The following is a 13,944-nucleotide window of genomic DNA, read 5'->3' on the forward strand; positions in this document are numbered from 1 at the left end:
GATATTCACACGCAAAAGAATGAAGTTGGCCTTTTATTTTACACTATATACAAAAATAAACTCAAAATGTATCAAAGACCCAAACATAAGAGCTAAAAATTATATAACTCTTTATAACACTGGATTTAGCAATGATTTCTTAGATGTGACACCAAAAATACAGGCAACAAGAAGAATGAAACTGGACTACACAATTTAAAGCTGCATTAACCAACAGAGGGGAAGAAAGTAGCCCACGGAATGGCAGAAATATCTGCAAAGCAAGTCTTTTGATAAGGGGTTAATATCCAGACTATATAAAGAACCACAAACTTAAAACAAAAAAACAACCCAATTAAGAAACAGGCAGAGGACTGGAGCAGACATTTCTCTGAAGGTACACAAATGACCAGTGAACATCTGAAACAGTGCTCAATGTCACCTGTAATTAGGAAATATAAGTCGCACCCATCAAGACAGCCACTCTTAAAAACACACACAGACTGAAGTCAGTGTTGGCGAGGATGTGGGAAACTGAAACTCCTGCACCCTGCTGGTGGGCATGTGAGTGGGAGCAGCTGCCGTGGCGAACAGCACGGCAGGTCCTCAAGAGTTAGACACAGGTCCATCAGGTGATCCAGAGGTTTCGTTACAAGGACTATCACCAGAAGAACCGAAAGTAGGTATTCAAACACTGGCACACTAATGTTCTCAGCAGGCCTACTGAGTACCACCGCCAAAAGGTACAAACCAAGGTAGATGCACAGATGAACAAAATGTGGTCTATCCTTCAGCCTCATAAAGGAAGGAGATTCTGATCCGTGTACAATATGGATGAACCTTGAAGACATTATGCTCACAGAAGGGGAGATACTGTAGGACTCTACCTACGTAAGGTACCCAGGGTAACCAAACTCAGAGAGACAGAAAGTAGAACGGTGGAAAGGGAGAGGAAAAGGGTCAGATGAGGAAGAGCTACTGAACGGCGTCCCAGCTTTTGAAGAGGAGGAGAGCCGTGAAGACAAGTGGTGGTGGTGAGCGCTGACAGCAGTGTGAGGCACTTCATGCCACCACCTGACTGAGCACTTAAAAATGGCTAAGATGAGGACTTCTATTTCACAATAAAAAATAACTTCAAAAAATAAACCTCAAGGTCAAGATATTAATAAAATCTTAGAAAGAACGCAAGCCCTGGCTGGCATAGCTCAGTGGATTGAGCGCGGGCTGCGAACCAAAGCATCACAGGTTCGATTCCCAGTCAGGGCACATGCCTAGGTTGCAGGCCATGACCCCCAGCAACTGCACATTGATGTTTCTCTCTCTCTCTTTCTCCCTCCCTTCCCTCTCTAAAAATAAATAAATAAAATCTTAAAAAAAAAAAGGGAAGAAAGAACGTAAACGCCCTCTATGACCACCCTACTACTTTACGGATACGAAACTGGCAGGACCTCCCGACGGGACGTCAGCACAAAAAGGCCCAGATGCAGGCCCTGGCCTGCGTGGCTCAGCTGGTCGCAGTGTCATCCCATAAACTCTAAGGTCGCCGATTCCTGGTCAGGGCACATGCCTGGGCTGCAGATCCAACACTAGCTGGGGCTCGTGCGGTGGGGTGCATGCGAGCGGGGTACATACCAAGAGGCAACCCATCAATGTTTTTCTCCCCTTCCCTCCCCCTCTCTCTAAGATCAGTAAGCATGCCCTTGAGTAAGCATGCCCTGTCCAGTGTGGCTCAGTTAGCTGGGCATTGTCCAGCAAAATAAAAGGCTGCCAGTTCAATTCCTGGTCAGAGTACTTACATGCCTGGTTGTGGGTTTGGTACCTGCTGAGGCACCTACGAGAGGCAACCGACTGATGCTCCTCTCTCACACTGATGTTTTTCTCCCTCCTTCTCCCTCCCTTCCCCTCTAAATAAGTACATGATTTTAAAATGACCTGGACACAGGAACCCATTCCAACTCCTCAGTCTACTCTTCTGCAAATCAGTTCAAACAGAACATGCCCTCCGACAGGCCGACATCACTGGATCAGCAGCCCTCCCTGTGCAAATGTCTGACAGACTGTCGCCCTTTCTGGCCCCACCCATGGTTCACAAAAGGGTTAAAGAAAACATGTGGACATCAGAATGACTTCTGTGGCTGGCCTGATGTACTAATTCAAATTAGTTGTGACAATAAAATGGGCTTGGATAAAGAAAGGTGGGCAAGTGCTAGAAATGTGTGTAGGACAGTAAACACCCACATGCTCTCTGAAATCAAACTCCCTTGCAGTTAACAAACACCTCACAGGACACTGTCATATACACATTTAATTTTTGAAGTTTCAGAAATAAACGTCACACACTACAGTTTTCTGGAAGCTGATCTGGGGGCTCGAGGACAGTTTCTCTGGTGTGAGGAGAATATCAATTCGTATTCCGTGTCTTATCACCATTTCTGGTTATACTCATGAGTTCTGGTCGTTTAACACCAACTCCCTACATTATAATCCTCTGAGACTTTTGGCTATAAAAAAGACCCCAAACTCCACTTAAAGTAACCCCTAACATCTGCAACAAACTCCCTAGTTTCAAGGTCTTTTGGTGAAGAGTCACCTGTATAGAATAAACAGGGCACCTGTGTCCCAACAGGTCAACCCTGACACAAAGGTGTACTCGGCTGGAGGATCCGCTGGAACCCTAAACAGCTACCCCAGGCTGCAGTCAAAAAAGGGGGATCTGGGCTAAAGAGGTTTTCATGGGACTGAGCCTGAGCATATTGTCAGCACCTGTAACACTGTTTCCATGGGGAAAACATGGTACAGTGAAGAAACCCGAAGGGATCCTGAGCATTTTCACATCCCCACAATTACCAGAGAGAGGGAGGTAGGGAATCAAAGTTTGTTTTTGGCAGGATGAACAAGTCTGCGGACTCTAGGAGGAAGCAAAGATCTGTGTTGGCTTAGCTGGTAAAGTGTGTAATTCTTTTAGTGAAACAGCAAGAGGAACAGTACAAACGAGAGCATCTGCTCTTCAAGTCCCCTGGCTATATGGTCAGTGGCAGTCACTGAGGACGGACCACTGACTTCAGAGTGTAACAGGCATCCGACAGTGACGGAGGAAAGGGCAAGCTCTCAGCTAAGAGGTCGATCACTCCTGTTCCCTATGTCTACAACTTACACTGTAACCCTGAAGCACTGTGCTTAATGATCAGACTGGAGGCAAGCACACCAGGAGGCTAGAGTGAAGACTGCTGACCCCCAAACCAACCACCTTCAGTTAAAGACTGACCAGACCCCCCACAAAACACAAAGCAACAGCAACAACCACCACAACAAAGGCTGGTCTCTCAGAATTACTGCATGGCCACACAAATAAGGACTTCAACCACAGAAGCAAACTGGGCTACGAGACCCTTCCAGAGTGCCTAATGCCCTCCCCCCAACTCATGCACGCACGGCTGGGCCAGGAAAAAAGATGACCTCAGGATCCAGCAAGAGCCAAGGCTCCAAAGGAAGGGGTAAGACAGCAAGGGGCTGGTGAGGACGAGGACATGAACTTGTTCATTCAAAAACACAAACCCTGGCGTACGGCAGCTCAGCTGCTTAGAGTGCCATCCTGACACACCAAGGTTGTGGGTTTGCTCTCCAGTCAGGGCACATACAAGAAGCAACCAATGAATACGTAAGTAAGGGGGACAACAAATCAATGTTTCTCTCTCTAAAATCAGTTAAAAAACAAAACAGAACAATGAGCACCCACCACAGAACCCAGAGAGACAATGGACTGATGAATTACTAACCATTCTCACAAGTGCCAATAATAACCCCTGATTTACACCATCACTTCATTTTACCCAAAAGAAGAAAAATCATTTTATTAAAGGTCCTAAAAACCTTTCACTATTCCATCACTGAACAACTTCTATTAGCTACAAAGAAAAAAGTGAAATAAAATGAAGAAAGGAGAAATACATCGTTTGTTCCCTGACTCCGATCTCTGGAAGGGCCCAGGGTCCTGGACTCTGGGATTTCTGTCTCGGCTCTCCTCTCACCCCCCCCCCACCCCCCCCCCACCCCCCCCCCACCCTGTGCTCACACCAGCAACGCCAGCCCCGCAGCTGTACTGGGCGCTTCTGCCGTTGCAGCTCTGCTCCTCTCAGCCACCTCCCTAGTCACTGACTGCCCCCCCTTTCCTCTGGTGCTGGGGAGACTGTTTCTCTCAATTACCAAATCCACAGAGTGAGCACTGCCAAACTACGAACAGTGGTTGCCACGAAGCTAGAAAGGAAAAATGGGAACAGGAGGGAAGGAAAACTGTCATTTTTTCCTAACCCCTACACTTCTGGATCCTTTGAATTTTTAACATAAATACAAATCATGTATTACTGATGTAGTATTTAAGTAATATAGAGTTTTAAGTAAAATCAGCATTAGAAAAAAATGCATGTTTATTTCAAAATTCTAAATATCAAAATTTACCAAGTAGAAAATAAAAGTTCCTAAACACACACTTTGCAAAAGTAACTTCTATTATTGCTAAAGAGCCTTCATACAACCACCCGAAGACCTATTTTCTCAAGATCACAACCCCAGATTTTGATACTTAACTAATTTTTCCCAGTCTGAGACATTAAACAAACAGGTTTATCATTTATTATTTTTCTTTGAGCCTGTTACTTGTGAGGTTGACCATATTTTAAGCTGTTCACTAACAGTTTGTTTTCTTTAATGAATTGTTTGTTCCTCACTTTTCTGTCATATCATTCCTTTCATATTTGTTTTAAAAGACCTTTTTTCCTATTAGGAATCTCGGCCCTGTGTATTTCAAGTATTTTCCCTTGAGATGTTTTTTTAATGGCATGAGTTTGCTTGCCATATAGAAGATTTAACTTTGATGTATCAAATTTATGAATCTTTTCCTTATGACTCTGGTTATATGTATGTCATGCTTCAAAGGGACTTTGCTATTCTACAACTATAAAAATATTTGCCAAATTTTTCTTGGGGAGGGTTTTTTTTAAACAGACAGTTTTCCCAACATTATTTATAGAATAATTCATCTTATTTAATCCCTATAATTTTGAATGCAATGGTCTTCACCTGATAAACTCCTATATACGTACAGATCTACTTCTACAGTTCATTCTGTTCAATAGGCTGGGACCTAGTTTTGAGATCCAATAGATTAAGAGCTAGTTAATGCTTTCACTAGGACCTGGGAAATTTATTACAAAATGTTATTCTAGAGAGGTTCCTTTAAGTACTTCACTCCTCCCCCAAATACCAGGGTATTAATTTTAGTAACTCAACATTACTGCTTCATTAGGCTGTGGCATCAAAGAGCTGACATTTTAACCCCGTGCCGAGAGGTCGTTACCATTTCCACTTCTGCTCCTCTTCCTTCTTCGGCTTCTTTTTCTTGCTATCTGGCTCAGGAACTTTTTTATCTTTATCTTTATCTTTATTCTTGGGCTTTTTCAATTTACCATCCTACAAAGAAACATGGGGAGAAAGCAGTTAGATAAGGACTAGTTGCCTTTCTACAAGTAGTTTGGGGGGCCCATTAGAAGAAAACCTGGAATCACACAACAGCAGAACTAGAGATATTCTTAGGTTCAACCTTCCCTATTTGACAGAGGAATAAAAATGTACTTGTGCTTTTCTCTAGAGCAGCAGTTCCCAAAACTCCCTGACAAATAACTACTCGAGAAAGTAGTTAAAAACACTCCCTCTGCAGAGAAAGAGCTTGGGAAATGGCACACGTGTTAGCCTCAGGTAGGTCTGGGGAAGCACCGCTGCTGTACAGAGTAGCCCAGTGGACTGTCCTCACTTGTTTTTAAATCTATGCATCTTTAACCTCTTCCAACACCACCAAACACTGGGTAGGCGAGGCTTTCCATTAGACGCTTACTATACAATGTGAAAGGAAACCCCTGACTGCGTCTGGGGTGGGGGGGACTTTCTATTGCTGTAGTTTGTATGCAGTCACCAAATAGTGAGCAGGTTATTTGGGAGGCCACACAGTGACTGCTGCTCCTTGCGGGGGTGTTTCTTTGTGGCTCTGGCCCTACGTAAGCTGTCACAACAGCGCAGAAAGAGATAATCAAACATAAACAGAGCAATTCACCAGTACGAGAGATAAATCTCAAAACATATACACATCTAAGCAAAAAGGTGTTACTCAACAGGTGGGGGTCCCTCTCAAGAGAGCTGGGACTCTTTGGAAGATACTGTCCTTTGTCCTAACTACTCAAGAAAACGTCAGTCTTTACTCAACAAGTTTTAGATAGCTATGAAAGATGGTTCTGAGTTACGTTAAAATCAGTTACAGAACAGCAGAGCTTGAAAGAGCTGCACAGATAGTTTGGTTTGACCCCTTTCGGTTGGAGGAAACTCTGAATCAGAGGTTTTGTTACTTCCTCAAAGTCACATCGCTGATACCGACCATGATGGAAGCCCAAGTTTACCAGAAAAATAAAAGATTGTGACTCATGGGAATGACTGGAATAAGACAAACATCCCCCGACTAATTGATAGGATGGCGATTAAGTTAAACTCAGGATCTTCAAGCAAACGACCTTTGGGGTACAAGAAAGAGGAAAGCCTACAGTATCACACATATTTAAAAACAGGAATGGAGAATATAAATGTCTAAGTGTGTCTGTGAGGAGAAAGTCCTGGAGGATCACATGAATTTGAGAAACCCATTTAACTATTTAGGCTGAAACACACCACAGGAAAGGGAAATGTTTTTCAGTTAAGACATTCTCTGAATAGCTTCTGAACAGGTCTGCAGATGGTCCCATCAGGAAACTACAGGCTACACTGTATATTTTCAAACCTTAAAATGGAATAATCAGTCACTGAGTGACTGCCGAACAATTCCCAGAAATGAAAAAAACATAGCTATCGAGTGAGGTTTAATGACTGATCCCACAGTCTGGGGTCCTTGCCACAATTAACACTGTGTTGATTCAGTCTTTTAGCCTGAACTTTTTTTCTCCCCCTGTAGAGAGGGGCTAAACAGAATAACTTAAAAAATGGGAGTCAACTGTTCTTTTTTCAAGATGGCCAAACAGTTATGACTAACCTCTTCCGAGATCCAGGAAAGGTAGTACTGTACATATATGCAGCATGAGCATAAAAGCGATCTAGAAAGCGTGGAGAGCTAAGTCTTATGCTTCTTTATTGATTAGTCTGATGATCTACATGAGAATGGAGTGACTGACAACCGTAATCACTACTCAACACTGCACTACCAATTCCTTGAGTTGGCTCTCATGAACTTGAACTTCTGCCAAGAACAGTGTGTCAGAAAAACAATAATTCTCTAAATCTAGGACCCAATCCTCTCTCTATGGCTCACCTACCCATTAATATTTTTGTATGATTCATTAAAGACACTTTCCTCTCTCCTCGTGGAACTGAAGGGTTAGCAAAGCCCCAAGGGAGACAGGACAATGGCAGCTATTATGCTGGCTCATGGGATCAAAGCCCAGCTTCACCACTTAGTAACTGCGTGACCTTAGGCAAATGACTTGACCTCTCTATACTGATTCTGCCTCTGTAAAATGGAGATCAAGTAGCCAATTATTTGTCTCTAAGGGTTGATCCATGGATTAAATGAAATGGCAAAGTGTTAAGAATAGTGCCTGGCACACAGTAAGCACCTATTACATTTCATTTTAATTATTACTATTATTCTCACGCTATGACAGATTACTCTAGTCAGACTCACTGCCCCTCACTATCACTATCTCTACTGGTGGGACTTCCAGCTATTGCCTTTATGCTTGTGAATGCACTTTGCCCAAGGCAGTGGCTAACCTCAAATGCAGCACTCGACTTAAAAATCATTCAACTCCCTTCTTCTCTTAGGAGAGCGCAGGACTGAGACCCCTGTGAATTTCTAACATGTTTTACTTGAATTACTTGCTAACAAGTCTCCAGCATAAGAAATAGGAAGTGTCAAAAGAAGGAACCCTAGCACTGTATGTTAAATCTACCAAAAACATCAAACAGAACCCCGAGGAAAGTGCTTGGAGTGAACTGAGATGTTTAAGACAGGCTCATACACCGGGAGGAGAAGGGAGGAGAGCACGTGCTCCTGACACGGAGCAGTGCGCGCGCAGTGTGTGCTACGGGCAGCTTCAGAGCACAGAAGAGCTGTGTAGAGAAGAAACACAGGAGGTCAGTGTGCCTGGCGCGAAGCAAGTTTGAGAAGAGGCACAAGATGAAGACGGGCACCAGATGTGGGGCCAGGTGGGGTGGGGCTGGGCTAGAGCTCGGAGTTCACCCTGTGTCCAGCGGCACCTGGCACCCATTAACGGGTGCTAAGAAGGAAGGGTCACCCAAAGTGAGGGGCGAGCAAGCTTTGTTAGATATGAGAGAGCACCAGAAACACTCCGCTTCTGGAATTGTAAGGCAAATACAATTTCGTGTTGACACGTCCTGTGCCTGTATGAAGAAGGCGGAGCTTCTCTAAGAGCCTCGTTTGGCAGCACAGCCACGGGCAGACACCCAGGAAGCCTTGGAGGGACCGTCACACGAACAGTGCCACAGCCACTGCACACGTGTGCGAGTTTTTCTCCTCCAACAGACCAACTGAATCCCTAAACCCATTTGCCTTCAAAGTCGTTTTATGGAAAACTCCCTATTCCAAACTCAAGCCCCAGAGGGCCTAAGTCTCTTTACTAACCTCTTCTTCCTCTAGTTTCCGTTTCTTCTCTTTCTTGGTATCTTCTGTTTTAATTTTCTTAGGTTTATAATCAGCACTAGAAAGGGGAACATGAATATGCAGTTAACACAACTGTGACTCAGCAGTTCTCACCAACAGGATTAGGACCCCCTAACTCCTAAGGGACGCTTCTGAGGTAGGCATGGTTGCTACCTTTCTAGGCTGAGCATTCTAGTCAAGAATGGGACAGAGGAAGAAGGCCAGACCAAAGCCCAATCGTTACAGCCCTACAGAGAACAAAACAAACCGCTCTGCACTACACGCGGGCCTGGGGAAAGTGGAATGGAGGGACGTGTACATGAAGGACACCACTGAAAGACGGAAACCTGGGAACCTATGGTGCGACTATGGTTGCCACAAAGTAACGACTGGCTCCAAGGGGGAGGAAGAAACTCTGTACGAATTCTGAATAAGCACAGTAAGTTCACCAAGTACATTCCTGCTCCCTCTCCCACCCACCACTTCCTACCATAAATCCTTTGTAATAAGCTCTACAAGATTGAAAATAACGAATAGAGTTTAACCTCGCTGACTGAATCTGAGAAAGAGGTACATGCAAGCCTCAAATAACTGTTTTAATTAAGAACAATTTTATTATGTCTTCTGTACAGTGAAACTTCACCTAGAATAGACTGACAGGCACAGATCCTAGGAGAAATTGCTTTAACAGTGAAAACTTATCTGTGGAAAGTGATGATACACTTAAAGTAACTTAGCTAATTTAAATATTCTTCGTGAATTCTGCTTAATGTGAAATTCCTACTAAGACACATTACCTTTTAATAACAAAAATAGAAATATAAAATCCCCAGTTAAGCCTCGGGTACACTACTTATTTGCTTAGCAAACCCTACTTTTCATAATTTCAAGAGAAATCAGGTTGCCCCATCCATTAATCACAAATCCCAAGCGAGGGAAAGCCAGCACGGTTGTCCCGTGGACCACAGGGATATACATCAGGTTTATTCTTTAAACAAACAACTCCTGTTCATTTTCAAAGTCATAGTAAGAAAGACTCACTCATCCTCCTCTCGAGGCCTCTTTAATGGCTTTATATCTTCTTTAGGAGAAGCAAAATATCCGTCATCTTCAGGTTCATCTTTAATCCGTAGTGGACTGAAAAGAAAACAGTGTGAGTTAATGAGTGCTGGGGACGTCCTTCAGTAAGCAGCCAAAGGCGGGGTAAAGCATCTCGCTGAGCAGCAGCCGCCAAAAGGACGACAATGCACATTTGTACGTGCAGATCACAACGGCAACGGTTTTCCATGAGCACTTCTTCTCACTCAATTCTCACTTTAACCCTGTGAGGCAGGCAGTATCGCCCTCCCTTTGCAGATGAACAGGCACATCGAGGTTTGGAATGAGGACCCCTCATTCTAAGTCAGTATTCTTCCCCCCCATGCCTTAGCTGCCTTTGCCAGCATGACCCAAACTACAACGGGAACAAACTTAAATTGCATTGTTTCCTTACTTCACATGAGGGATATACTATGTATCTGACCCCAGGAATGATCCAAACCGATTATTCTAGTGCATCAAAAGCTAAAATTCAGTTTTTACAAGGAAAGGAATAAAAATTTATCTCCCAAACTTGGTACTTTAAGGTCTAAGTGAAAGTAACCTTAGTTACAAGGGAAGATAGCCAAGCTGCATCACAGCAGAAGGGCACGTGCTCAACGACAGGCTCCGGACAGATCCAATTCAGTCTAAGCTACATCTAGTCTTTGTCCAATGTCCTCCTTAGGTTTATTTACTTGATACACAGAAGAGTGCCCTGTCTTAAAGATAATTCTCTTAGCCCAGGCCAGGCCAGGCAGCTCAGATGGTTGGAGCATCATCCATCCCATTTACCAAAAGGTTGTGGGTTCAATCCCTGGTCAGGGTGCATACAGAGGGCAACCAATCTGTCCCTCTCTCTCCCCCCCCCCCACCCCCTCTCTCAAATCGATACACATATCCTCGGGTGAGGATTAAAAAAAAGATAATTCTGTTAGACAACTACCTTGAACTAAAAAGAGGAAGGAAGTGAGAAAACCATAGGACCGACCATCACCACAGCCTTGGGATGTTCTCTGGGCTGGCACATCTCATCAGACCCCCACTGCTGACAGCCAGAAGCACATATGGAGCTAACTAGCTCAGTACAGGGCATGGTCTCTGGACATGAAGCTTCCCATCTCTGAGAGACCCAAGGGATAAGCTTGCAGACTCAGCTGCAAAGGAAGTCCGGAGAGCCCCATGGTTTTAAAGGTAGACGACACCACCCCAGCCCCTTTAGGCATACTGGATCATCTTGCTTGCAACAGAATTGGAATGTTTACAGAAATCAGCTTTTCTTATTTCTGCACACTTCCCAACTGCCAGCCTCTAAAGCTGTCCCCCCCACAACCATAAAAATGAGTAACACAGACTTGAGGGTCCAAAATCCCTGAAAGCTGGACAGAAAGGAACACTGCCATTCACCCAACCAGTAAATGCTAGATCCTGTCATCGTTGCAGGTGGGGTAACGACACGTGGCAGGGGTTACCAGGCCTGAAGGTGCTCTGTACAAGTGACCAGAACACTGGGTTCCACCCAGCGAAGCACCTGGATTCTCTGCGATGACACACACGTGAGTGGACAAGCAGCCCAGTGAAGTGAATGCAGAGACACTGCCTCAAAAGGTGCGTTCCAAGTGCTCTGACCCAGAAAGCCTGAAACTGAACCCAGGACTACCCCACATCCAAAGAGTCTATTAATGACTGAGTTTAATAAAAATCCCAGGCAGTCAGTGTCTTGGCAGAAAATAGCCTCCCTGTGCTCAGTACTTTATCTAAGAAGCCAGACTGTCGAGGGCAGCTTCCAGTGCATTTTATTATTCAGCATTCCTAGAACGGTTACAAAACACGCCTGAAGAGGGCTCCTGCTTCTCCTGGTCTCAGGGACCTGGTGGATATGGCACGGCTTTCAAAACTCTTCTCAAAAGAAACTGAAAGTTCAAAGTTTCAAGGAAGCAAAACTTTCAAAACACTTTGTCCTAGTCAGTAACGCAAACAATTCCAACAGTTCCTAGTAAATCTGTTCTGTCACTTTGTGGAGGTGAGGGAGTATACATGACCATAAACTTTAGTTTTTTAAAACTAGAGGGAACTCATGGGCTTATTTTGAAAAATTGAGGCTGATGAGGAAAACAGAATTGTAACAGCAAAAATAGCACGGGAAAGCTGACCTCTAGACTGTGTACATTTTCCTTTCCTTCCAGAAAAGGGACACATTTCTACTCAAATCTACACCCTTCCCTAAAATGTAGATCATACAGGAGTCTGTGTTTGAGCCTCAGAATATCACTAACAATTACTACTGGGTACGGAGCTTCTTTCAGGGGTGATGAAAATGTCCTCAAGCCAGTGTGGTAGTGGGGGGATGCGCAACCTTGTGAACACACTAAAAGCCGAACCGCACACTTTAAAGGGGTGAATTTTATGGTATGTAAATTATATCCTAATTTTCAAAACTTTCTTACTGTCTGCCTTCCCCTCTCAAAATAACTCCCGGAAAACGTGCTGGTCAGTCTCACTAAATGGCACTGCTGAACTGCTCAGGTTGGCTTAGACAAGTCCTCTCCCTGCCAGCTTCCCTGGAAACCCAGAGGCGGCCAGGTCAGTGTGTTTTGGGTGCGTTTGGTAACAGCACAGCCGGGGCGGCTGGCCTGCTGGGCCCCGGCGGAGAGCAGCAGGAGGGCCTCACCTGGAGAAGCCGTTCTCCTTCTCCTTCTTTATCTTCGCATCCCCAGAGGCTCTAATCTGAAAGGTAAAACAGCAGCAACTGGTTAGTGCCTTGAAAGGACTCCATCTGAGGAAGCCTCTCTTATTTGAGAGTATTTGGCCTCAACTCGGGGCATTCTGATCACAGACTGACTTCTCCCATTGAGCAAGTGAACTGATAGTTTTCCTATTTTTTTCTAAGACTCGTTTTTACAATTCTTCAAGGTGAATTTTCCAATTCACTGAGAAAAGTTTCCCTAAAATGGTAGCTTTTCACCTTTAAATTATGGCAGGTCCCTCTCCCTCAGTAAACATACTCCACCTCCCAAGGATTTGCCCTTGGCAGTGCAGAGAGGAAAGAAAGCAAAACAAAATGAAAAGAAATGGTCTATTCCCTGTAAAAGTATATTCGCAGTCCTCTCCTTCAACTCCCCATGTCCCACCTCGTCAGACTCTGGCTGTCTTCACACAAATGCACAAAGGGTGGGGACACACGGATGTCTCTACGGAGAGCGCCTCCGGGAGAACACAGAAAACAGCACAGTGGCTGCAGAAATAAAGTGTATGTCTCACTATATTCCCTATTTTGTACTGTTTACCAAGCACAAATTACCAAGTGACTTTCTCAAAAACTAAAATTAAAATAGTGTTTTCAAAGTGTGTGTGCCCAGGGCTACCCATTTGCAGCCAGAGGCGCCGTCCATTTCGAGGCGGCTGCGCTGGTGGGGTTGGGACCGCGGGGAGGGGGAGGCGCCAGCACCCCCAACTGCTCCCTCAAGAAGAACTTTCATTCGACAGAGATCCAACACAGTTATGTCTTTCCCCTAAAACAGAACTTGTTTTCCTCATGAAAGGAAACAGACATTTCCAGAAACACTACATCCTCAACCCATCCCTTTGCCATAGGAAATTATGAACAGACACGATACTGTAAATACAGCAGCAAAGGGCTCTGGTTTTCAGTTTAAGACTATGGTTGACTCTCAAGCGTCCTGACAGAGACCTTTCCCCTCAACGGCCAAGGAGTCTACTCTGCCATGAGGGGACTTTCACACTTGCTTCCAAAGGTACACCGAGTAAGAAGTCTGCCCCACTGGAAGCTCTGTACCTTTTCCTCCTTTCGTTTTTCCTTGTCTCTGTCTTTATGTTTGTCTTTATGTTTTTCTGAACTTCCATCTTTGTGTTTGGTTTTCTCCTTCTCTTTGTGTTTCTTCTCAGACTCTTTATGTTCACTGTGAAAAATAAGACACACAGGGTTAGGCAAGAGTAGGGACCACATGGGTTCAATTCACAAGATCAATTCACAAGATCCACTAAGATAACATGAACCGTGGAAACTTACAATGCTTTAAATAAACAATCCTGACAGAAGGTTCAAGTAGAGGCTTTTGCCTACACTGGTCTTTATCCTGTTGGATATTTTTATTTTTTCAAAGGAGCAAAGGAACCAAGCAGAGAAAAACACAGTCATTCTAAACAAACCAGGACATTTTTTTTTAAGTATAAGA

At 44.3% G+C, this 13,944-nt stretch overlaps 1 protein-coding gene across 1 annotated transcript in view; it reads right to left on the reverse strand.

Moving 5' to 3' along the window:
- TOP1 (DNA topoisomerase I) overlaps positions 1-13,944 on the reverse strand; it is an 87,578-nt gene that overhangs the window by 27,856 nt on the left and 45,778 nt on the right. The window contains exons 4-8 of the mRNA XM_045833175.1: positions 13,545-13,668; positions 12,420-12,475; positions 9,713-9,808; positions 8,654-8,729; positions 5,333-5,445 (exon numbers count right to left, since the gene is read on the reverse strand). Coding sequence (XP_045689131.1) covers positions 5,333-5,445; positions 8,654-8,729; positions 9,713-9,808; positions 12,420-12,475; positions 13,545-13,668 — 465 coding nt within the window. The remainder of the gene's footprint in view (positions 1-5,332; positions 5,446-8,653; positions 8,730-9,712; positions 9,809-12,419; positions 12,476-13,544; positions 13,669-13,944) is intronic.

This window comes from Phyllostomus hastatus, unplaced genomic scaffold (genome assembly GCF_019186645.2).
Source record: "Phyllostomus hastatus isolate PE091 unplaced genomic scaffold, TTU_PhHast_1.1 phas_contig_17, whole genome shotgun sequence".
NCBI classification, from domain to species: Eukaryota; Metazoa; Chordata; class Mammalia; order Chiroptera; family Phyllostomidae; genus Phyllostomus; species Phyllostomus hastatus.